Here is a 23,689-nt window from a genome sequence, read left to right on the forward strand (position 1 = left end):
GGGTCAGATTTAACGATTGCCGTCGCCTGGTAGCCGCTCGACTCCCTGAAGCTGACCTCTCCTTTTTGGATGAGGATGAGGGTGACGAGAGGCTGCGAAGGAGCCAGCCCCTCCGAGTTCCATGGCTGCTAAGGGGCAAGTCATGAACGAGGAGGCAGTGATCGATATCTCTTTGCTGACTGCTGCTGGTCCCTCTGAAGCATCCTCGGATCCCTCAGGAGTCACGCCTGATCCCTCCGATCTTTAAGGTGAGGTCAAAAGATGAAACATCCTTGTAGCTCTTTCTCTTCTTTTTTTATTGTAGGAAAGTCGTAATTAATGAAACAATGCTTTATCTCTCTTAAGCTTGTATTACCTTTCTTTCGATTGTTCAGCTATGCCCATGCATCCTTGGCAGATATACTCCTCCAATTCCTATCATTGAGCCCTTGTTGGTGGTTTCTGCAGCAAAGATCAGGTCTCATATAGGTGATCTAGAAAAGAGAGTCAAAGAGTTGAATAAGAAATTTACAGCTCAAAAGAAGAAGTTATCAAAGGCCAAGAAGGCATTGGATGAGGCCTCAATGGAAGTTGATCAGTTAAAGATAGCCAATAGTCATAGTGTCGTAGCATACTCTGCTAAGAAGGCTCGATTGGTAACTGAGTCTGTAAGACTGTTGAAGCTCATCGAGGATGCCATTTGGGATGCCGCTACTCAGCGGTAAGATCAATATCCTTTATATGGATACATTTTCGGATCATAATATGATATTACCTCTCATTATCCTAACCAAGAAGGTACAATCTCTTACGCAATGAATTATCATGAGGATTATCCTGGACAGCATCAAATACAAGATGACAACAAGAATGGGCTCAGTATCAAAATTGGCATCATATTCAAGGCCCCGATTATGATCATGATCTAGATATTTATGAGCATCATGGGTATTTCACCTGAAATTAGTAGTAAATTTGATATATTTATCTTAAACTGATGAATCTATTTTATATAACATTAAAATTATTAGCATATTTATATTTTTCATATACAAATGACTAAGCTCCAGTTATATTTATTGTAGCTTTTTCATCAAACTTCAATATTTTTACTTTATCAAATGCTCATAGATGCATTAATGATGAGAAATCTTTGCTTCACAATCAATAAATGATCTTCAATAACCTGAAAGATCATAATGCATCAAAGCATTAATATTAAATAGAACCGATCTATTATAAATATATCACTTTTAAAATTCAAATATATTTAAACAAGAAATAGAATAACAAAATTTCAAAATAAATTAAAAAAAATTATTTATATATATAAAAGGATGTCCCAAGCATGTATCGGGATGTCTGATCGGGACGGCCATTGAGATGGGGCGGGATGCGAGGCATCCCACTCTAGGCAAAAATTGGGATGCCCACACCCCATAGGATTTAAAACTTTGGTTTGGGTTGGGTTTAGGTTAGGTCATATCCGCATTCAAGTTGGGGTCTGGGTTTGGATTTGGGTTACATTTGTATTAAGTCTCGGTTAGAAACAGGATTTAAATTTAGGTTACAATTTGGGTTTGGGTTAGGTCAAATAGCCATTTAGGTTAGACTTTGCATTTGGTTTTGGGCTTGGGTTAAATCAAATTCATTTTTTGGTTAGGGTTTGGGTTTGGGTAGGTTTGGGTCAGAAATAGAATTTAGACTTAAGTTAAAGTTTGGGTTTGGGTTGAGTTTGGGTTAAGTTAGATTGACATTTGAGTTAGGGTTTGGGTTTCGATTAGGAATAGGATTGAGATTTAGGTTTGGGTTTGGGTTAGGGTTACAATTGTGGTTTGGTTAGGGTTAAAGATTTAGGTTAAGATTTGGGTTTGGGTTGGATATGGGTTAGGTTAGATTGACATTTAAGTTAGGGTTAGGGTTTGAATTGGGTTTGGGTTAGAAATAGGATTGAGATTTAGGTTTAGGTTCGAATTTAGGTTCGAATTTAGGTTTAGGTTTAGGTTCAAATTTGGGTTAGGGTTACAATTATGGTTCGGTTAGGGTTAAGGTTTGTATTTGGGTTAGGGTTGGGGTTTAGATTATCGAGTTACAATTAGAGTTATTAGAGTAGGTGTTTGTATTAGGGTTAAGATTATTTGAATTATAATTTATATTAGATTTAAAAATTTTGATTAGAAGATAATTAGGGTTAAGATTAGGTTGGGGATTAGGGTTAGAGTTGTGGAGTGGGGTGTGAGGAAGAAGAAAGCAAAAAAAGAAAAAAAAAAAGAAAAAAAAAGAGAGGAATAGATCATGAAAAAAATCGGGTTAGGATTGTTGGATTAGATGAGATAAAAAAAAATGGTGGAAGAAAAAGGAAGAAAGGATGGGTAGAGAGGTATAAATCGGGGAAGAGAGTAGAAAAGCACCAAATAAAGAAGACAGTGAAAGATCCCATGGAGAAGAAAAAGAAAGATTAAAAAAAAAATTCAAAAAAAAGGAAGATAATGAGTAATAGATTGTAGAGGAAGAGTGGAAGTAACGTCAAGAAAGAAAGTGGTGGGAGAGTATCTTTAGAGATGGATATGGGATGAACTCTCACATCAACCCGAGCTCCGGTAACTAAGAAGATAGGATGAACTCCCACTACTACAAAAACGGCCTATGGTAGCGGTTTAAAATCACTGCCATAGCCCAAAAAATCACTGCTGTAGCCTATGAAAGCAGTTGTCTAACTGCTGTCGTTGCAACCATCGTCATAGGCTTACGATAGTGGTTATATCAACTGCTGCCATAAATCACCTACGGCAATCATTTTGTTAGCTACTACACATAATCGCTGCCATAAATCACCTACGACATTTGTTTTTTAGCTACTACAGCGGTTTTCAAACCGCCGCCGTAGCCTTAAGCTACGGCAGTGGTTATGTCAACCGCTACCATAGATAACCTATGGCAGTGGTTTATAAAGTTTTTTAAGCTATAGCAGCGGTTATGCCAACCTCTACTATAGATAAACTTATGCAGCGGTTAAAATGGCCGGCAGGCGGCGGGCGGTGGGCCATAAAGCAACGAGCAACGGTGGGCCGATCGACAGGTGGTCAAAGAACAATATTGCACAGTCAGTATCTCTTGTGGGATTCGAATCCAGATTCGGTGCTTCACTTTACCAAAGAGCTACCCCTATCTTTGTGCTATAATCTTTTTTTATATATATTTATACTCTTTTCACTTTCCTTCTAAAGGCCATAACTTTTGATCCGAAGGCTGGATTTAGGCGATTTTTTTTTTGATTTCATATAACTTTTTGAGATCTACATGATTGCGATGATGATTTCATAAAAATATATTATTTTATTCCTTAAATTAGAGTTTTAAAAAAATTTAGTCGATACTTACAAATAATTTTGGATGATTACGTAAATCTGTAATAGTAAAATCAAATTTCAAGCATATTTTCATCATTCATTATCTAAATAATTATCATTAGAATATCATTACAAAAGACTGCCTCGATTTGATAACCCTAGCTATGTCAATCATTAAAATTTAATTTCAACGGCTACAAACGATCCTATGATGATCTGATAGATAGAGATCACTGATGAGTTCAAAAATTTATGACAATAATTTTAATGATATTTATAGCATACTATCAAAATTTTACTTCAATCGGACATCATTATCATAGTCAATTTAGCAAGAGATGATTTCAATCGTTAAATAAAAAATGACTGATCAAAGATGAAATAATATCCGATTAAAATAATTTTTTAGATAAATAATCTTGCTATTATTTTAATTATTTATATGGTGATGATCATAAAATTCAAATCATATATATATTAATGATCTAAAACTATATGTCACTTGCTACTCATTCTTAAATTTTTTTATAAGATGTGCTCAAATAGATTCCAACATATATGCACGATTTGAATTTTATGATCACCTTCGTATAAATGATTAAAGTACTAACAAAGATCATTGATCTAAAAATTATCTCAATCAGACATCGATTGACCTTATGATTACTCATTTTTTATTTAACGATCAAAATTATTTCGTACTAAATTGATCATGCTAATAATGTTCGATTGAAATGAAATATTGATAGTATACTATAAATATCATCAAGATCATCATCGTAAATATTTGGATCCATCGGTAGTCTCTATCTATCAGATCATCGTGCAGTCATTCGTGACCATCAAAATTAAATTTTAATGATCGACAAAGCTAGGGCTATTGAATCAAGGCAGTTTTTTATGAAGATACTCTAACATAATTATTTAGATAATGAATGGTAAAGATGTGCTTGAAATTTGATTTCACTATTATAGATTCACATAATTATCTAAAATTATTTGTAGGTGTCTAAAATTATTTGTAAGTATCGACTAAATTTTTTTAAAACTCTAATTTGAGAGATAAAATGATATTTTTTTATAAAATCATCATTGTAGCCATATAGATCTCGAAAAGTTATATGAAATCAAAAAAAAATTATTGAGATCCGATCTCAGGATCAAAAGTTATAGCATGATAAAGTTTTTACCTACAACAATGGCTATTATAACCGCTACCGTAGGTCTGACCTACCATAGCGGTTATTGTAACCACTGTCGTAGGTCCAACCTACAGCAGTAGTTACTCGTAATCACTGTGGTAGGTATAACCTACGGCAACGATTATGGTAACTACTGCCATAGGTCATCTACCATAATAGTTATTTCAAATCGCTGTCGTGGGTTAGATCTACTGTAATAGTTCGAAATAACCACTTCAGTAGGTCAGATCTACAACTGTAGTTACAATAATCGTTGCAGTGGGTCGGATCTACAGTAGCGGTTACAATAACCGCTGCTACAGATCTGACCTACGGCGGCAGTTATTTGTAACTACTGTGGTAGGTAACATCTATGGCAGTGGTTACAGTAACCGTTGCTATAGATCCGACCTACAGCAATGGTTATCTGTAACCACTGTTGTAAGTTATGCCTATCGCAGTGGTTATAATAACACTATCGTAGGTTATGCTTACAGCAGTGGTTATAATAACCGCTATCGTAGATCCTTCGACAGTGATTATGGATAACCGCTATCGTAGGTTTTGTGACAGTGATTTTAGAAACTGCTACAGTATAAGTGCTACAATAGCTCTTTTTTGTAGTAGTGTCCAGCATCGATCCGAGCACCGTTGGTTAGAAAGAAGATATGATGGTGGTACAGAGAGATGGAGGAAGAGATTTGAGAGAGACTTTCATGGTCGCATGAAAGAACAGAAGAGAGTGGTGAAATAGAGGCCAGTCGAGGAGTGGAGAAAGATAGGGTAGGATGAGGAATTGATGGCAAGATGAAGAGAGAAGGCCATGATCGGGTGACGTGAGGAACCGAGAGTGGTGTGGGGTGAGGGAGAAGAGAAGAGGAGAAAAAAGGGTTAGGTTTAGGTTTTAAATGCCTTTCATTGCATAGAGAAAAATATAGGTTCCATTCCCATAGTTTATATGAGTTATAGTTATTTATTGGGACATATGCATAATATTTCTATGCATTGCATGGTTGCATAGAAAATTATAGGGGCGAGTATGTAAATTTTGTTAATATTTATTTTTTAAAGTAGTATCCATATAGAATTTTCTATAAGAAAATTACTCTAAAAAAAGATTTTTTTCTAAAAAATAAAAAAGGTTGTTGCAATGTCTTTTAAACATTATTTTTTATAATTTTTTTAAAAAATAAAAAATATAATTTTGGATGAATTTTTTTCAAAAAATTTAAAAATTTAAAAATTAATAAGTTTTTATATATGTTTAGCTACTTTTTAGTTTTTTTATTTTTATAACATAATTATAATATTTTTTTATTTTTCAAAAAATTTCAGTCGTTATATTGCACTGGTTACTACCATAAGGTTTGCTAAGTCCAGGTATAAATTAACATTTTTATTTATAAATAGATTAATTAATTTATTCTTCATCTGGAAAGGATAAATTTGTTATTATATTTATTATTATTTTACAAGTTATGGAATGATATTCAAATATATATGTTCTTTTTCGGTTAGAGTAATCATAAAAAAAATTAGTCAAACTTACTATTAAATTACTGATGTTATAATTTATCAAAATTACAGATATGATTTTGATAAAACCTTTTTCAAAAATTTTGCTGCAAGAGATCACTTGCAAACTAGGGCTTATGGCATCAGTGTATAGTTTAGAAATTCTGAATCATGTTTTCTTAAGAGCTTATGTGGATATTTATTTAGAGCGAGGATCAGAACAATAGGATGATTTGTTTGAATGTACTAGGATATAAGGACGTACAAGAAATGTACAGATCGAGTGGAGAAAACTACAGTAGAATTTACTATACATCATTTGAAAGATCACTTTAAGATGCTTTTGATAGGAAATGATATTTTACATCATCCCAGTTATATGAGTTAGATAATGTGATCATCTTATTTGGTATTATAAAATTTCATTCTGTAATGAAAGATCCAATGATAAATTTAGTGATAGCATTATTGCATAATATGTAGTGATGCTATCATCATACATATCTCAGGTGATAGCACATCACTAGATATTGGTGATGTATTAAAACTATTTTGGGACAAAAATATCCTTAGTAAATTGAAGAGAAAAGAAAAATCCTCCTCATTATAGATGCCTATTTTACTTTTATTGATAGATTTAGTTAAATGGCATGGATATCTTTTATTTATTTATTAGGTATCTATTTTATTTTTATAAATAGATGTGGTTAATTGGCATGAATGAATTATGCTAAATCTTTCATGTATTTCTTTATCTTATTTTGTTTCGATGGGCTAAATCATTTCTAATGGATAGTTCTAATATTGATGGTCAAAATTGGATAAACCTAGCCAAGCTCAATTATATATAATATTATTATAATATCATTTTAATAGCTTAATCAAAATAGATATCTATAATAATAATAAATATTATTATTATTAATACTATTATATGTTTTTGTGAGAAGTTGTGAATGAAGAATGTTTAATCAAATTGTAGAGTAATTATTACATACTAACATGTAAGGCTATTTATGATATTTATACATTATTACCATCACTATTTGGTGATATACTAAATGCAATGAAGTGCTATTCCCAGTGATATACTAAATACAATGATCACACATCATCTCGATGATCACATCACCCCAGTAATCACATCACTGGTGATATACCAAATAGCACTTAAATTTGAAGTGGAGGATCTGAACTATTTTGATATGGGACATTATAAGTATCTATATCGGGTAGTTAATTTAGCTCATGAAAGCCAATGCTGAATGTATATTATCAAACCAGGTAAAAAGTGAGTCAAAGATGTAACAAATGTTCAACACGTTTTCTTCACTGAATGTTCTATAGCTTTTTAGGGAATAAAATTTACATGCAAAGCAAAATTAAAAGCTTTTGATCCAGTTGGTAGTACAAAACATATTGTAACCATACATCTATGATCAAAGTTTACAATGATAATTTTTTGTGCAATCAATGTGGTAAGAATGACAACCTTTAATGCTATGGTAAGATAATAGAATCGACTCCTTTATATTATAAAATTATTAAAAAGATATATATTATTTTTTTACTAGATATGTATATTTTTTTGTGTTTAAATTTCGAAGGTTAAGTGCTCTGGTAGAAGGTGACACCAATAATACAATTTTTATTATATTTTAAAAATTAACTTAATAATTAATTGACATATTGACATTCAGTCTAGCCATAAACCTAAAATCAGATAGATTTGTTCTTCCAAATATTATTGAAAGAATTCTTAATAGCACCTATACTTTTCAAGTAATGCTCAGTTCACAGAGTTCTGTTACCAACAACCATAATTTCAAAGTCACAAGAATTTTTCAGGAGGATGATCTTCAAGTTTAAAATATACAACAAACTTTAGATATTGGATCCTCTTCATCGAAAATTCCCCAAAAGATGTTGATAACAACTCATAAAAGACATGTTTGTTTTGAACTCTTGGAAGAGGCTATCCTTCAAGAAACCGCTTAGTGCAATTCGATAACAAACTTTTATTCGATATATTGTATCACATATTTATAATTTTTTTATAAAAGATTAATTTAGTTTGGGTACACAAAGAAGCATCAAAACTATCATCTGAAAAAAAGAGTTTGTTTCATATAATTTGTAATTTACAGTTTCTTTTGTTTATACTACAATTATAACATTGCTTTATTTAAATATACTTTCAATTGAACAATATATTGATAAAAAAATATTTTTTATTTTTCAGTACAAGTGAAAAAGAAATCTCTGAAAAAAAAAGTTGAAACTTATACAAATATTCAAAAATAAAATTACATGGTATATAAATTTTCATCAAAAATAATATTTTTAAAATTGTTATAACTATTCCGTCTTCATTTTTTGACCAAACCCGTGCGGGGCTCAAATAAATGACTCATTCCAAGAGCGGATCTCGCAAAACAATTGAAAATATAATCATTATTACTTCCAGGGGGAAATTGGATCCCATCCGGTTCAACCACCGAATTGAACTTCGCTTGTGACGGGCATGCGTCAGAACTTGGGCTTGCAAAAATTACGTGCTGCACTCGTGCCAAGACACAAGCCACGTGAAGTCGGCAACGGTTGCCGACCTAGTTTAATCCCAACTTAAAAGCCTATTAGGGCCCTCACTCTGCCGGTGAAGGCTGACAGCCGGGAAGAAATGAATTCGCTTCGGAGGGTCCTTCCTCTCGCCCACCAAAACCCTAATCTGTGGACGGGGATCAGAGCCTTCTCCTCCTCTGATTCCTCTTCCCTGAGGAAATCAGTCGCTTCCCTCCTGGACTCCCTCTCTCTCAAGCAAGGTAATCCGAATCCCTAACCCTAAGCGAGTCGAATTCCGATCTTTCGCTGTTGGATCTCGTGCATTTATTCGGTCCTCCCCCGCGTTTTTGGTTTCTTGCTATGAATTCGATGTACGCCAAGATCTTTCAAGCCATTCTGTTTCTAGCGTTTGCTTTTCTTTCTCCTATCTCAATTCTTTTTCGGTACTTCTGGGGATCTCCATTACAGTCTGTCTGTTAAATATATGATCTTGATCACGTTTCGATCAATGGCCTTTTGAAAACTCAAGAAACCTACTTCGTGAATTGCTTGCCGATGTTAGCTATGGATTGCACTAGGCATCGAATGACATCCCTTTCCCTGTCTAGATTGAAATGCTCAATGTTAGCTTACTGGATTTGTCATGATGCAACTCAGTTCTTAACGCTACTGATTCTCTCGTCCTTCCGAAAAAATGAGTTGTTGACAAATGGCCCATTGGTTAGACTATTGGGAATTCACGGTTTTAACGTTTTGGGTAGTCTTGAACTAGTAGCATAATGGAAAGAATCGTAAGGTCGCAGTGTATACAAGAGACATAAAAAAGGTGGACGTGAAGAAGAAAATGATCGTAGAAATCAGACTGCTTTGATGGTAACCTGTGTTTTATATAGAGGAAATCTGTGAATTTCTGTTTCCTTCGTTTGGCTAGTCAGACTCTATCGTGCCTGCTGGAATTTCATTCCTTATATGTGAACAGTTCTATTTCTGAATTTCAAGTTGATGCTTTAAGCCTAAGCAAGCTTTTTTGGTGATTTGTTGCTGTTTTGCATATTTTAGATCTGGCAGTAAATTTACCTCTCTTCAATCTTTCACAGAGATATAATAGATGAATTATTTCTGGCTCGCTCATAAAATGCATAACTGCTTATGCTTGGATATCTATGATTTTGCTGTAAAGGTCAAACATTGGTCCAGAATTGTGGGGACAGTGATGTTGGGAAGATTGTAATTGAGTTGGCAAAGGAACGCAAGCTTCAGACTATCAGCATAATTGATGATAAGCCTGGGACTTCTGAAACAATTGAAGAGCTTAAGGCCCTTGGTGGCGATTTAGTTGTTCCAGAAAGCTATACAAAAACATGGTATGTTTTTGATCCCTCTTTCTTGATACAACTGTAGGAAATCTAAAACAGCTTTTACAAATCTTATTTGCATGCATCAGTGGAGTAGCTGCAACATTTGGAATTGGAATTCTGAACTATTAATGCTGGGAAAAACTACTAATATCTAGTCACTTCATTGGCAAACGCCTGATAGAGATGGTTTTGGCAATTTCCTGAACTGGGTGCGGCAAGTATATCCGCTGTATAAATATAGCAAAAGAACAAAATAACTGCAAAACATGGTGGGAACTTAGATCGTTTTGAGGATCATGAGGTCACTGGTTTCTCTCTTAGAAAAGTCTAAGGAAGTTTCTTACTGTTTATGTGCTTTTTAGTCCAGGGTTCTCTCTTCATAATATCCACTTGCTTATTATACTTTACATATTTGCTGTTTTCGTGTGTGTGTGTGTGTGTGTGTGTTGGGGGTTGGGGGGGGGGGATGTGGGGGGTGATATCACTTCATGAATTCTGTGTGTGTGTGTGTTGGGGGTTGGGGGGCGGGGGGCGGGGGGTGATATCACTTCATGAATTCTCCTAATCTCATATGCAATGGCTTATATTATGTTGTGCTCTGATATTACTTATTGGAGGAGGAAGAAGAAGAAAGAGAGAGAAAAACATCACAAACAAATCAAGATAACATGGACTAGCCTCAAGTCTATCTCTACGAGGTGTGTAAGCTTTACTATGAGAGATAAAAATCAGATAAATATAAAAGAAACTCACCACTCGACCCTTGTACAAATATCTCTTAACAAAAAATCTCAAAATTCTCACAAAAGCTCTATGAAATCTTTCTTGAAGCCTCTTTGCACGATCAGGACGTCATCAACTATCCAACGCAATAAACGGCTCGTCAATCAGAGTTATATAAGCTCTAGAATCATCAAAACTGTATTTTTTTAGGATATCAAGCTCAAATCAAACCTTAGAACCTTTCTGGACCGTCCGATCGTGACTGGCTCGAACTAGGGCCGTCCGATCGTGCAATCAGGCCCCCTTAACTCCTGATCAAACTTGAAAGTGATCCGAGCTGTCTGATTGCGATCAGTAACTCTCTGGGCCGTCAGATTGCACATCAATCCACGTGCGACCTGTGGATCGCAAAGGATAAATGGACTTGGGCGCCCGCGCTGGGCCGCGCTCGCATGCGCCTACGTTGGGCCATGCACCCGCGGTCGACCCGCGTGCGCCTGGGCTGGCTGGTGCAGCCGCTGGCCTACACCGGCCTATGGGTCCCTTTGACGAGCCATGGGTCGTACCAACTACTCTCGATCTGCTTTCTCGCACGTATCTCCTCCGTCTGGACTCCGTTTTGGGCTATTCTTGAGTTCGTTGGATTTCGTTCGTCATCCTGGATTTCATTTTTGACTTATTATAGATCGAATCTCGAGATATTTTTTTCAACAATCTCTATCTCGACTTGATGTTCGATCTCCATCTGTTTTTGAAAGTTTGTGATCTGTCTCACCCCCATGTCTTGGAGCACACCTGCTGTCTCATGGATAGGCAAACGTGGGAATTGAGCCAGACCGCTCAATTCCACCTCTGTCATGGGCTATGTCCACTTAGATCAAAGATTTGCTCGGAGAAGTCTCCTACAGCAATAGTTACTTCACTCTGTGACGTCCCCTCTCGTCCTCCTGAGTCTCGCATGTCGTGTCCGATCCATCTCCACTTGGAGCTCTTCCTTGTTCTGGGCTCTCCCTAGCTCTTGAAGCTCTACCTCGCATTGGGCTTCTTGTCAGGTAGTAATGTCCTCCTTTGATCTTTTTTCCCTCCAATATCACCCTATTACCGCGCATGACCTTCAGGATTCCATCACCAGCTATCCATCTATAGCCGTTTGAATCCAGTCTGCTCCGTGAGATAAGATTCTACTTGAAATTAGGTATATATCGGACCTCCCCCAATCTTTTCACTGCACCATCGTGTGTCCTTCAACTGACCGTCTTGATGCCTCTGATCGCACAGCTCGATTCATTCGGCAGATAAACAGTGGCCTCACTGCTTTCTCGGGAGTTAAATAGCTCCTCTCTGCAACATACATGATGGGTGCATGTAGAATCTAAAATCCACTGTTGGAAAGAAATAGATACCTTGTCAGATATCATTAAGATATCATCCTCTGACTCGCTACTGGCTGTCGCTGCAATAGCCCTCGTTTGATCCCTGAGTTGAGGGTAATTTCTGATACGATGTCTCAACTCATCACACTGGTAGCATCTGATCTTGCTGGGATCCCTCATCTTGGACTTGGATCATCCTCCTCGTAATCCTCTGTCGTTCTGTTTGTTGTCACTTGCTCCTCAAGAAACCGTCAAAGCTGAGCTACCGCCATCTAAGTTCGAAGTCTGGTCTTCCGTCTGAGAATCTCATTCTGGAGAATAGTCATGGTGATTTCGTCCATCTTGATGGTGCTTTTTTCTACTAGAAAAGCAGTCACCAAGGACTCATATGAAAGGAGAAGCGACGCTAGCAAGACCAACGTTCTGATCTTTTCTTCAATCTTCTCACCTACAATAAGAAGATCGGTGAAAATTTTTTGAAAGTGGCTGAGATGCTCCTACATGTTCTGTTCCTCGTCCATTTGCAGTTGGTAGAACTGCTTCCAGAAGAAGAGAGTGTTAGTGAAGAACTTCATCATGACAACTTGAGCTTCGACCACAGTACCGTCGGAGAAGTCTCGCCAAGTACATGAATCACTACCTCATCTGCTAGATACAAACAGATGGTACTCACGGTCTGCATCTGTAGTCGCTCCTAGGCTTTTTCCATGGTATCCGACTTCTTTTCATACAAGAGAGTATCGATCATCCCATGTTGGATGAGCATGTCTTTCACCCTTGCTTGCCACAAGGAGAAATTGCTCTTTCCATCGAATCGGTTGATCTCCATCTTGATTGTACTTTTCTCCATCTCAAATTTCGATCAACACCACCTCTGTCTTGATCGTCTGGTACCACTTGTCCATGGTAATCAGGCTCTAATACCAATTATTATGCTTTGATACCACTTATTGGAGGATGAAAAAAGAAGAAAGAGAGAAAAACACCACAAACAAATCAAGATAATGTGGATTGGTCTCAAGCCTACCTCCACAGAGCATGCAAGCTTCACTATAAGAGAAAAAAAATCAAACAAATACAAGAAGAACTCACCATTCAATCTTTGTATAAAAATCTCTCAACAACAAATCCTAAAATCTTTACAAAAACTCTCTAAAATCTCTCTTGAAGCCTCTCTGTACGATCAGGATGTCATCAGCTATCCAACGCAATAAACGGCTCGTCAATCGGAGCTATATAGATTCTAAAATCACTAAAACTATGTTTTTTTAGGATATCGAGCTCAAATCAAATCCTAGAACTCTTTTGGACCGTCCGACCGTGGCTGGCTTGAATCAAAGCCATTCGATCGTAAAATCAAGCCCCTTTAACTGCCGATCAAACTCGAAGGTGAACTAGGCCGTCTGATTGTGATCGGCGGCTCTCTGGGCCATCGGATCGCTTACCAGTCCATGCACGGCCTGTGAGCCGCGATAGAGGCGGTCCATCGTGGACCGCAAAGGATAAACGGGCCTGGGTGCCAGTGCTGCACGTTGGGCCGCGCCTGCATGCACCCGCAGCCAGCCAGCACATGCTTGGGCTGGCCCGTGCAGTTGCTGGCCTGCGCCAGCAACTGGCGGCCCATGGGCTGTACCAACTGCTCCCGGTCTGTTTTCTCGCACGTATCTCTTCCGTCTGGACACCGTTTGGGCTGTTCTTGAGCTCGTTGGATTCTTTTCGTCGTCTTGGATTTCGTTCTTAGCTTATTGTGGACCGAATCTCAAAGCATTTTCCTCAACATATTATTATATGTCTTGTGGTTTTTTCTCTTGATGCAAGTTCACGACGTGCAATAAAGATGTTGAAGGAACCTATGAGAAACTTAACCATAAGCACAACCAACCATACGCATAACAAATAAACCTAAACCTATATTCACTTGTCAAGTCATTTGCTTTGTTCCTTTCAACAGTTAGACCATGGTCACAATAGAGAACGGAAAGCAAAATTTTGTGAATTAGAAAACAACTTGGTAATCTGTCTAACATTCCATGTTTCCATTTTACTTGCTTCAGTGAAGTTATTTGCTTTGTTGAAATGCTTTTTTTTTTTTTGGACTTTTGATATAGCAGCAAATAATGTAAAAAAAAAAATCCTATATTAATGAGAAAATATCACAGTGATATTACTGACAGTTACTTTTTTTTTTTTTTCTTTTGCAAAATCTTACTCATATATATGAGATTGCCGTGAAGAATGGTCTTCTAGATTCCATGATAGGTTCGTTAGCTTTCACAACTATTTTAACCCTGCTCGAATTCAGAGCCTCAGACTTATTATTCTCTTTAAAGTTCTGCACTTCCAAAACAAATTGAAGGAACAAAATTATTCATGGAGCCCCTAATCCAAAAATATTCTCCAGGGTAATGACCGTGTAGTAGAATTTTAAGGAAAAAGGTGATTCTCCTGGGTTTCCACAGAGTCCTAATCCACAAAAAGAAGAGGTGTCCAGTTTCACTCAGAAAGTGATTTCTATATCCCACTTTATTCGGGATCTTGAGTCTCCTCATTCAGAATGGTTCCTCCTCATAATTAAGTAATTCCTAGTGCTCATCGTGTAACAGAATATTGCATGGACATTAAGTTATTCAGGTTTTTTAATTAAGTTTGTCATGGAGGCCTGACAAATGGTGCTGCATATCTTGTATAATTATTATAGTTAAATAGATATGCATTTATGATAGGGTCTTTTTTCTTAGTTTTGTCCAAGAGGTTTGGATCATCTTGCTCTGTTAGAGAACTTACAAGGTGTATTTGCCATGTTCCAGAAAAACGTGTATGTTATTCCCGCCTTTTGCCTGATAAAGTGGAAATATAACCTTATCTATATTATCATCTTCCCCCTGTCAGTATTTGTGGATTCAGTAATCAACTAATCTTGCTTTTATAGGCTTTTGGATGAGTAGTTTAATCATTATAGTTTCCAGTGATTGAAATGCTTATGATTGTTAATGGTGTGAACCATCCTTTCTGCATTTTTATGCCAAAACACTGTTATATATCGTTATCAGTTGAAGGTACTGATCTATCTCAACCCAGGTACATGAAGCGACTAGTGAGTGAAATGAGCCCTGCAGCAGGTATAAATTTCAGTGATGGTTACCAAGCCACTGCAGTCGGCAAGGCACTGGTGGATGGAGGAACTCTTGTTTCACACAGCAAAAAGCTGCCAAAGCATGTTGTTTACGATGGAGCAGCTTGCCGAGTCATTGAGTGGGACACATTTGCAAAGGAAAAGAAGCTTAAAGTGCTGAACTTGTAGGTCAGCCTCCATTATAGGTCAATACTTGCATGTTTTATTTATTGCAATGCTGTGCGAATGCTAAACCAGGAGCTGCGGTTGCCTTTTTCTTTCATTTCACTGCTTTGCTCTTTGTTTGCTTGAAATGTGGCTTTTCATTTCTTGCTTCCAATAAGTAAAACTCATGGAAAACAAGTGATTTTTTATGGAAATGTATGCAGTGAAAGAAGAGCTGTTCTGAAATGGATGCACTGAAAGAAATAGCTTCTGTACTGATTCACATAAAAACTGCTTTCCATCCCTCTTGTCCTCTGGTACGAACTGTTGTACAAAGTAGTGTAAATTTGTTGGCTGAAAGTTGGGCTAATTAATGTCTACTTCATGCTCCAGTGTGTGGATGAAAAGACATGATAGGTTCGATAAAAAACGGGGGCCAAAACCTGAGCTTGCGGGTGTCTGATCTGGGGCCTATTTAGCATAGTTGTTGTTTTCTGTGTTTTTGCTTCTCTACAAATTGGTGAAATACAACATAAATACAACATAGGGATTGATACTGAAGATAGCATTTACAAACTTTCGGCGGTGCCTCACTTTTGCTTTGATCCATTTTTTCGAACGTGATAAATCTTTGCTAACAAAAACTCTAAAGGTTATACAATCAATTTTGAATATCCTAAATGTTTTTTTTTTTTGGGTGGTAATACCCTTAATGTTCAGTCAAGTTCGTTTTGTTCTTTGGTCTTTTTGGAAGCAAAAACTAGGGGCAAAACCAATATCAAATGGGCCCTTAGGTTTATAGTTTAGTTTTGGTGGTGTTGCTGCAAGGCTCCGGGCCGAGGATGGTAAGGAACCGAGGTGGAGAGTTGAGGTTGAGCCAATCTGAATCACGAGCAAAATTTGTAAGAGAAGTTCTAAAATCTGGGGTGTCCTTCGGTTTAAGATTTTATAATGCTTAAGTTGGTCAGAGTTTTGTTCTCGTAAATTCAGATTTATCTTTTGAAGAGCATCTATTTTTCTTTATATAGAGAGAGTTCGCTTAGGTCTTAAGGAAAGTTTGTTAGACCGTTAGAGTTTGTTAGGTCGTTAGATATTTGTTAGATCGTTGGATCATTAAGTTGTTATAATAGAATGGTCAATTATGTAGAGATCGTGGGGCGGTTGCCTACGTGGCGATGAGCTGGAAGACAGTTACTGTCGGATAATCGTTTGTACTTCGATGGTACGTCAGTAATAGATCGATGCGGAATAGTCAATATCGATATCTGATCTGGATGTCATGTCTTTGATGTTAATAATCATGTCAGGTGATAATCGAAGTAAGGAGCAGGAGATCGGACATAAACCTCCGTTTACTAGTAGTTCTAGAATAAGCCAACTTAACAGGTAGCACTGAATATGCAAATTGGTCGTAGGCGATGTAACCTGAGAGTGCCATTAACTCAATAATATATTGTCAAATGTCCAAATGATAATGAGGCAGGATAATATACACTAATAGATGGTCTTCTTTACCATGACTAGCCATTTATATGCGCTGTGGTAGGCAGCATCACGAGAGCAGCTGGAGACTAGATATTTAGGTGAATTCATTATTGTGTAAGTTCCTGTTATGGCTGTAGATATCATTATTTCTTGAAGGCGAGATTCAACAGATCTGAATGTGGAAAACTTTTAAGATGCTAGGGTAGGGATATTTGAGATTGACCAGCCGAACTACCATGCATCAGTTTGGGTGTTTTCTTTTCCATATGAGGAAAACAATCACCAGTTGCTACAAGTATTGATAATCTTGGCTCACAGTATTAAACCTTTTCAGCATCCTTCAAATTTCAGGAGTCAAGCATGATCTGTTGCACTTAAGCGCTCCATGTTGGCTTGAGCATTTCTTCGGTTTGACAGATGCAGTCCTTACACAAACTTGATGGACGGAATTGGGGTTTGCTGCATTTGAACCTTGTTTCAGAATGAATCAACTGAGGCTAGAACTCTTTCAAGGCTCAGACTGGCATGGAAAACAAACAAAGCTGGACTATAATAATTCGGTCATGGAGGAAGGATAATGTTGCCACCGAGCCTGGTCATACATGCTTCTCTATTCATCCACACTATATGTCAACCACGCTGCCCAAATTAGTTTTGTGCGCTACAGCAACTTACGATATCTGATCGTTTTCTTTTCTTTTTTCCGTGCTCAGCAAAAATTGCCCTGCACGATATTCTACAATAGTAAACCACATCTGCGGTCTTGTTTGGACGATCATGCCGGAAAAAATTTCTTCGATCCGTGACCACTCCTTCAATATCTTGGGGAGAGCCGTACAACTCCATCACCGCAGCCTCTACACCCGTGCGATTCTGGAGGACGGCCGGAAACGACGATCCATGACCAGTGGTTCAGATGCATGGTCGACCACTGCCTTCTCTTCCTCATCCATCGGCAAACTGTACTTGTAAACAAAACACCTAAATCTTCACCATTAGAGTTGAAGATAATCGAGCCCCATATGAAGAGGCCTATTGGATTGCATGGGAGACCCAGTACCTACAAAGAGTGAAATTTGACAGACATGAATTCCTGAAGCATAGACAATGACAAATATCTGCATGGAATCGAAAAGCATCATTCCAGTACATTGCGTAGCATACGTGATCTTGAATAGCTTGCGCCGCTTTAGCAGAGATGCAACCGGGCTGGACCCAGGCGCTGATGCCCCGAATGGTTTTTGCAGAGATGCAACCGGGCTGGACCCAGGCGCTGATGCCCCCGAATGGTCAGAGAGAGCGAAATTAGGCCCATAGGTCGGCCCATTTTCGGTGGTACAATTGTAGAAACAAAACAGGAGCCAGCTGCAGCGGGAAGGAGAACATAGAAGAACTAATATGGCAGGAAGAACGGCGGCGGCGCTCTCACCGATCGGGATGAGGATTAGGGCCTCTCTCGCCTCCATCTCTCCTTCCAATCCCTCCCTCCTCCTTTCCAAATATCCAGGCAAGTCTCTCTCCTCATCTCCACCCGCCCTTCGACCTCTCGCAAGAATTTACGGAACCCTAATATCTCTCTCCCCCCAAAGCATCCTCTTTTCTCCAGATTCCTCAGTCTTGAAAAATTTCGTACATCTCTTTTATTCCGACGACTTTGGAAACAGATTCAGTTGATCCAAGGATTAAAGTATCGGTCGGGTAGCGTGATATAATATCTTCTGCAGTATCCCCTAGCCAAAGTGTATTATTCATGCACACCATGTTTCTGCAGTTTCTGGAAGATTTGGATTGTCAAAGGTTTGGCCAAAGTGTCTTCGGCCCGTTTCACCGATTCATGCACCAGGATCGGAGCCAGTATTCAATATGCAGAGGATATTTAGGCAAAGCTTTAAACCATCAGGCAAGTCTCCATGTACATTACTAACTTTGAAAAGTGATAAATTTTATATGAGCATTGCTTCTCTCTATTACTAACTGCTGCGCACGCTCCTTGTAATTGAGTTAATTATTTACCTTTTCTGTTGTTTAAATGGGAAAGGAAATTATTTTTAGTTTATATTGTGTTTTTAATTGCATGGATCACCATATATGCTCTTTGTTCATATCAGTTACCTAGATCTGATTTCTGAAGTAGTTTGCACATACATACTGTCAAAGCATCCAGAAAGAGATGAAACTGTCCTGAAGTGGCAGGTCTTACTATTTTACAATGCAATACAGATGCACACATCTATGTTTCTCGATCTTCATTTGTATAAATAGTGAAGGCACTGAATTTTTGAGGCATGCCAAATATAAAAAAACAATGATGTTTAGTCAAAGAAACTAATTTGTTATATTCACGTTTGGTGCTTCTCTATTCTTAAAAAAATATTTTCGTGCTCTTGCCTGGGCTACCTCTGAGATGGCTTAGAATATGGCTAGGCGCATGTTCATACACTCCTGATCCAGATTCCTAACGGTTTATGACCATATGAAAAAAATTCTACTAAGTTAGCCTTAATCTTTTCTTTTTCTTTTTTTTTTTTTTTTAAATAGTTGGGGGGTGGGGGGGAGGCCCACCCAAGGTAGATTATCTAAGTTCAACTACAACCTGAACCCAGTACTTCCTCTTTTTAAAAGAGGGGTGTGACCACTGCTGAGCTGCCCAGTTCACCTCCATGCCATTTTTTTGGTTATTAAAATCGCTAAGAGATGTTTTAAAAGGTGTGGCACTTGCATTTGCCTTTTTGATTCATTGGATCATAAAATTAGATATCTTTTACATCTTCATATTAATTTAAAATATTGAAATAGAATTTTTTCCCCCCTAAATCTGTTCGTTCCTCAAATTAACTCGTGAATTTTGTATTGTCAATGTCCCATTAGAAAGGAAGTTTTTAACTGGAAGTTTACTCGGCTTCACTGCTGTAGCTGGAATGATGAATCATCAATCACATGTTGCATATGCTATGGATGGTGAGTTGGCATTCTATCATATCTGGAACATTTAATACCCTTCGCATGATTCCTGAGGATCTGTAAACAACATCTTCTTAAAGTAATCTCACTGAGAGCCAGTTTCATAGTGCAGATTTTGAGGACTTTGAAGAACCTTCAGGGTATTTGAAGGATGACCTAAATGCCTTCTGGACTTTGGCAAGGAAATTTCAGCTGCCAGCTGTACTGCTCATGACAGTGTTGCTGGGATGGAGGCATCCTGTTACGCTTGCCATTAATATTGCTCTTCTTCTTTTCTGCACGACGCCCAGCCCATTCTCAGTGTATGTTTTTATTGAGCAGGTTAGTTGGAGGGCTCCCTACCTTACTTTCCATGCAGATATCAAATGATGATTTACTGTTCTGTATGGCATTTACTCTTTTTTCTTTTGTTTTCTTTTTTTCATGCCCTTTCTTTCTTTCTTTCTTTGAATCTTTCTTAGTGATCCAGTGGTACTTTACAGTACTTAATTTTAATCACTGTTTGACAGATAGTTGCACAGTGGTGGTCCTACCCAGCATAATTGAAATTTTGAGAGCTTAAATAATAATGATGGACGCCATTTGACTCTATGGGGCAATAAAAAGAGTGTTTGGTAGACAGTTCTCATTGATTCGTTTTGATCTGCCCAAATTGTTTGACAAGAAGGTTTCCATAAGAATAAATGAAGAAAGTAAAAAAGAAGATGAGCAATAGAAATGGTATTTGTAGACACAGCTTATTTCAGCAAGATTGAGGCAGCAGAAGACTTAAGAAAATAATTGACCTTTGAGAGAACTCCCCTGAACCAAATAAAGGATACACCTCATCATTTTTTCAAGTTGTCTGCTGGGAAAAGCCTCCATATGAAATTGGCGGACAGTGGAGCTAACAGATCTTTTAACATAGTTGAATTGTGGAATAATACACATATTTTTAGAAATTTATCTATGAGACTGAAGTTTTCATGGACAACCATGTAACCCCCCTGATTAAGCACCTTTAACCGATATACTCAATATGTCGAAACATTTAAAGCCCTCGAAATTCCAGTACACTCGGTATCACAAACACTAATGGCTCCTGAAAACAAGTTAAATAAATTAGAGCTTCACTTTATAGTTCCATTTGACTAAAATAGACCTATAAATGACCAGAATTGCCTGCTGAGTCCACAAAAAGAAGCATGCATCTTTAATTTGATGGTTTCTAGTTTCTTGGTTTGTTTAGTGCCTCTATATAGTAGTTGTATTTCACTGTCCAGCTAAAGGCACTCCTGTTTTGTAGTTCTGCAGATGAGATCATGCAAGTTTGCATCACAATACATTTCTTCTTTTTTTTTTTTTTGGTCTTGATTTTTGTAAAAACAATCAGAATATTCACCATTACCAACAATGCATCTCCTTCTGCAGTGTGTACTTTTTTTATTTAAGCATGTTGAAAACTAGTGCAAAGCTTCCCATTATCAATTTTCTTGTAAACTTTGTTGTTAACAATACAGAAAGAAGTTCATCTTGATTGTGAGCATGCATTTGTAAATTGTGTTAGACGGATCAGGTGTGTTAGACGGAGCAGGTGATGCTTCATTTGGATACTTTCTTTTTTTTTTTTTTGTGGATTCAAATGTTTTAATCATTCCTCGTTACAGTACTCTTTCTAATTATTCAGCTAGTGTTCATCTTGGTCTAAGACCTTGCTAAAATTTCCAATTTTGCAGCTGCGTCAGAGAGATATGCGCCGAGATCCTGGACTTCATAAATCAAAGGTGAGATTTTTGGGTATTTGATTCTCAGGTTTTCTTAGAGCTTTTTTGAACTTTGAAGCAAGATCTGTCTTCCAAGGTCTCTTGCTCTTGTATTATAGTCCTAATTGCTTGGTGGAAGAATTTTGTTTTTCCTTCAAACTAAGTGGTATTTACATTATTGCAGCATTAGAGAAGCACGTTTTCACTTTATTTACCATGATTTAGTACTATTGAACATGTCCTTCCTCCATATCCATGCTCATTTAGGTATATCTAAGCTATGGATGTTCTATTTAAGCCTCATTTGCACTTAATTTTCCATTATTAGCAAGACATGTACTTGTTAACTACTTTCACATGTAAGACAGTTTATACATACTCTGATGAAAATCTATCTCTGTCCTCATTTCTGAACGTTATCTCAATACTCCATCCTTGACCATTTGATCTCTATATAGAGCACATGCAGTTAAGATAAAGAAAGAGGCCTTCCACCAAATTATACCAATTCATCTGTTCATATATGACAAGTCTAAATAAATGTGGAATAAAAGCTATTAATAGGTAACAAATGCATCTAAATAAATAGTAGAGAAGGTTATTCACCAATGCAATGGTTAAGTAACCAAAAGAATCCTTCACTCTTATTGCTTGCTAAAGTTTAATGATGTTATTGGTCATTCTATGTGCATGTAAGAAACTCCTAAAATACATATGTGAATAGATAAAAGCATAAGGGTCGAGTGCTTATACTTGGATTCTGGGTCGAGTTTTATATATTTAGGTCTAGAATGAGGAATAAGAAGCTCTCATAGTTAACCAGAAGTGTGGGAAATGCCTATATGGACTAGCCTTGTTACATGTTAGTTATAGTCACTTATTCTGACTGCTTTCTGATTATGCTATCTGCAGTTCTTCTATGCGAAGAAAGTTGAAGTCGAAGATTACAAGTTCCTATGCTTAGCAAAGGTTGAATTAAGAGATGTAAAGCTGAAAATAATTGGACTCTTGGGTGGCTGGTGGGTCATTCATACTGCACGAATTTAGGGGGACACAAGATTATGAAGGTGAAATATTATGAATCATGGGTGGCAGTTTGCTCACCGAAGTTTGAAGGCGCGGTGGATTAGGCCAAGGTATAGTGTAGTTTTTTGGATAAAAATTAGCAGCTATGATACCATGTGAAATTTTACTCTTGCAGATGCAGGTGGTAGCTCTGCTCTTGCTGAAGGGTTTTTGTAATTGAATGGCTTTGCATTCACAGCAATAGAATTTGTTGTACAGGGCTTTATCCCTTTTTTATCTCTGCCAGGAGTTGAAAGTTTTTTTGATTTTTGTTATTGAATTGGGCATGTCTGCATCATGACCATGATTTAGTAAGCCTTGTTAGCTGCGATAATGTACCAGTGCTTCAAGTGGGTCCATCAATCTCCAGCCAGTGTCGGTCCAAGTTTGGTTCAAATGCATTCAGGTCTACTACATCCTTCTGGATCTGATTTAATCTGGGATATGTGAATAGACTTGATCTGACTCATATGACATCTGACTAGATCATATTCGGTGGTCTGGAAGGTCCAGGATGTTTCATGAAATTTAGGCTTCATCTGAATGTGTTGATGTGAATTAGCAACTTGGGTCTCGATCCAATTTGTCTGCACTATGAAGCACATTCCTCAATTAATATGATATGCTTAGAATTCATGGTTGATTTCTCTATATGTGATCACGTTGTGGCTTTCTGCATGCAAAACACACACCTTAGATGTTTCGTCTGTTTCATCCTCTTTGATTATCTTCTATGAATGACTAATCCTTGCAACGTCCCATTAGTCATTATTTAGCTTTGCAAATTGTGGTTGTTTTGTTGGATATTGATTAGAGTTTGCCGACAAGATAACCAGGATTTGCTTCTACTGTTTGAATCCCTTATAAAAAGTGGTAATCTGCCCTCTTTTGGGCTTGATTATAATTGGCAATGCGAGGAATTCTTTGTGCATCGCGGGCACCTGCGATGATTGGTTCACGTGCAGGGTTAGGGTGCGACGTGCGAAATTTTTTTTTTTTCGCCGTCTCCGTACATAAATCAATTATTGTAGGCGGTGCGTGCGGTTCTACGCCGCTTGCGGTGCACAAAGAATTTTGCGGTTCTACGCCGCTTGCGGTGCACAAAGAATTTTGCTTGG

The 23,689-nt window shown here is 37.4% G+C and overlaps 2 protein-coding genes across 3 annotated transcripts; both read left to right on the forward strand.

Moving 5' to 3' along the window:
- The first annotated feature begins 8,653 nt into the window (after nucleotides 1-8,653).
- On the forward strand, nucleotides 8,654-15,564 carry LOC105056182 (uncharacterized). The gene is made up of 3 exons (XM_010938293.4): nucleotides 8,654-8,847; nucleotides 9,768-9,951; nucleotides 15,120-15,564. Exons 1-3 carry the CDS (start codon nucleotides 8,706-8,708, stop codon nucleotides 15,340-15,342), a joined length of 549 nt encoding a protein of 182 aa, XP_010936595.1. The 5' UTR covers nucleotides 8,654-8,705; the 3' UTR covers nucleotides 15,343-15,564.
- A 2,093-nt stretch (nucleotides 15,565-17,657) lies between these two features.
- Nucleotides 17,658-22,810, forward strand: LOC105056183 (uncharacterized). 2 transcript variants are annotated; one of them, XR_012136277.1, is made up of 7 exons: nucleotides 17,658-18,310; nucleotides 18,575-18,707; nucleotides 19,676-19,761; nucleotides 19,877-20,085; nucleotides 21,480-21,527; nucleotides 22,419-22,642; nucleotides 22,708-22,810. XR_012136277.1 is itself a non-coding variant. In XM_073247565.1 (6 exons), exons 1-6 carry the CDS (start codon nucleotides 18,202-18,204, stop codon nucleotides 22,551-22,553), a joined length of 720 nt encoding a protein of 239 aa, XP_073103666.1. In that variant the 5' UTR covers nucleotides 17,658-18,201; the 3' UTR covers nucleotides 22,554-22,810. The 2 variants fall into 2 exon arrangements, 1 of the variants encoding a protein (XP_073103666.1); XM_073247565.1 differs by having other exon boundaries at nucleotides 22,419-22,810.
- The last annotated feature ends 879 nt before the right edge of the window (nucleotides 22,811-23,689 follow it).

The sequence above is a fragment of the Elaeis guineensis genome, chromosome 13, assembly GCF_000442705.2.
Source record: "Elaeis guineensis isolate ETL-2024a chromosome 13, EG11, whole genome shotgun sequence".
Taxonomy (NCBI): domain Eukaryota; kingdom Viridiplantae; phylum Streptophyta; class Magnoliopsida; order Arecales; family Arecaceae; genus Elaeis; species Elaeis guineensis.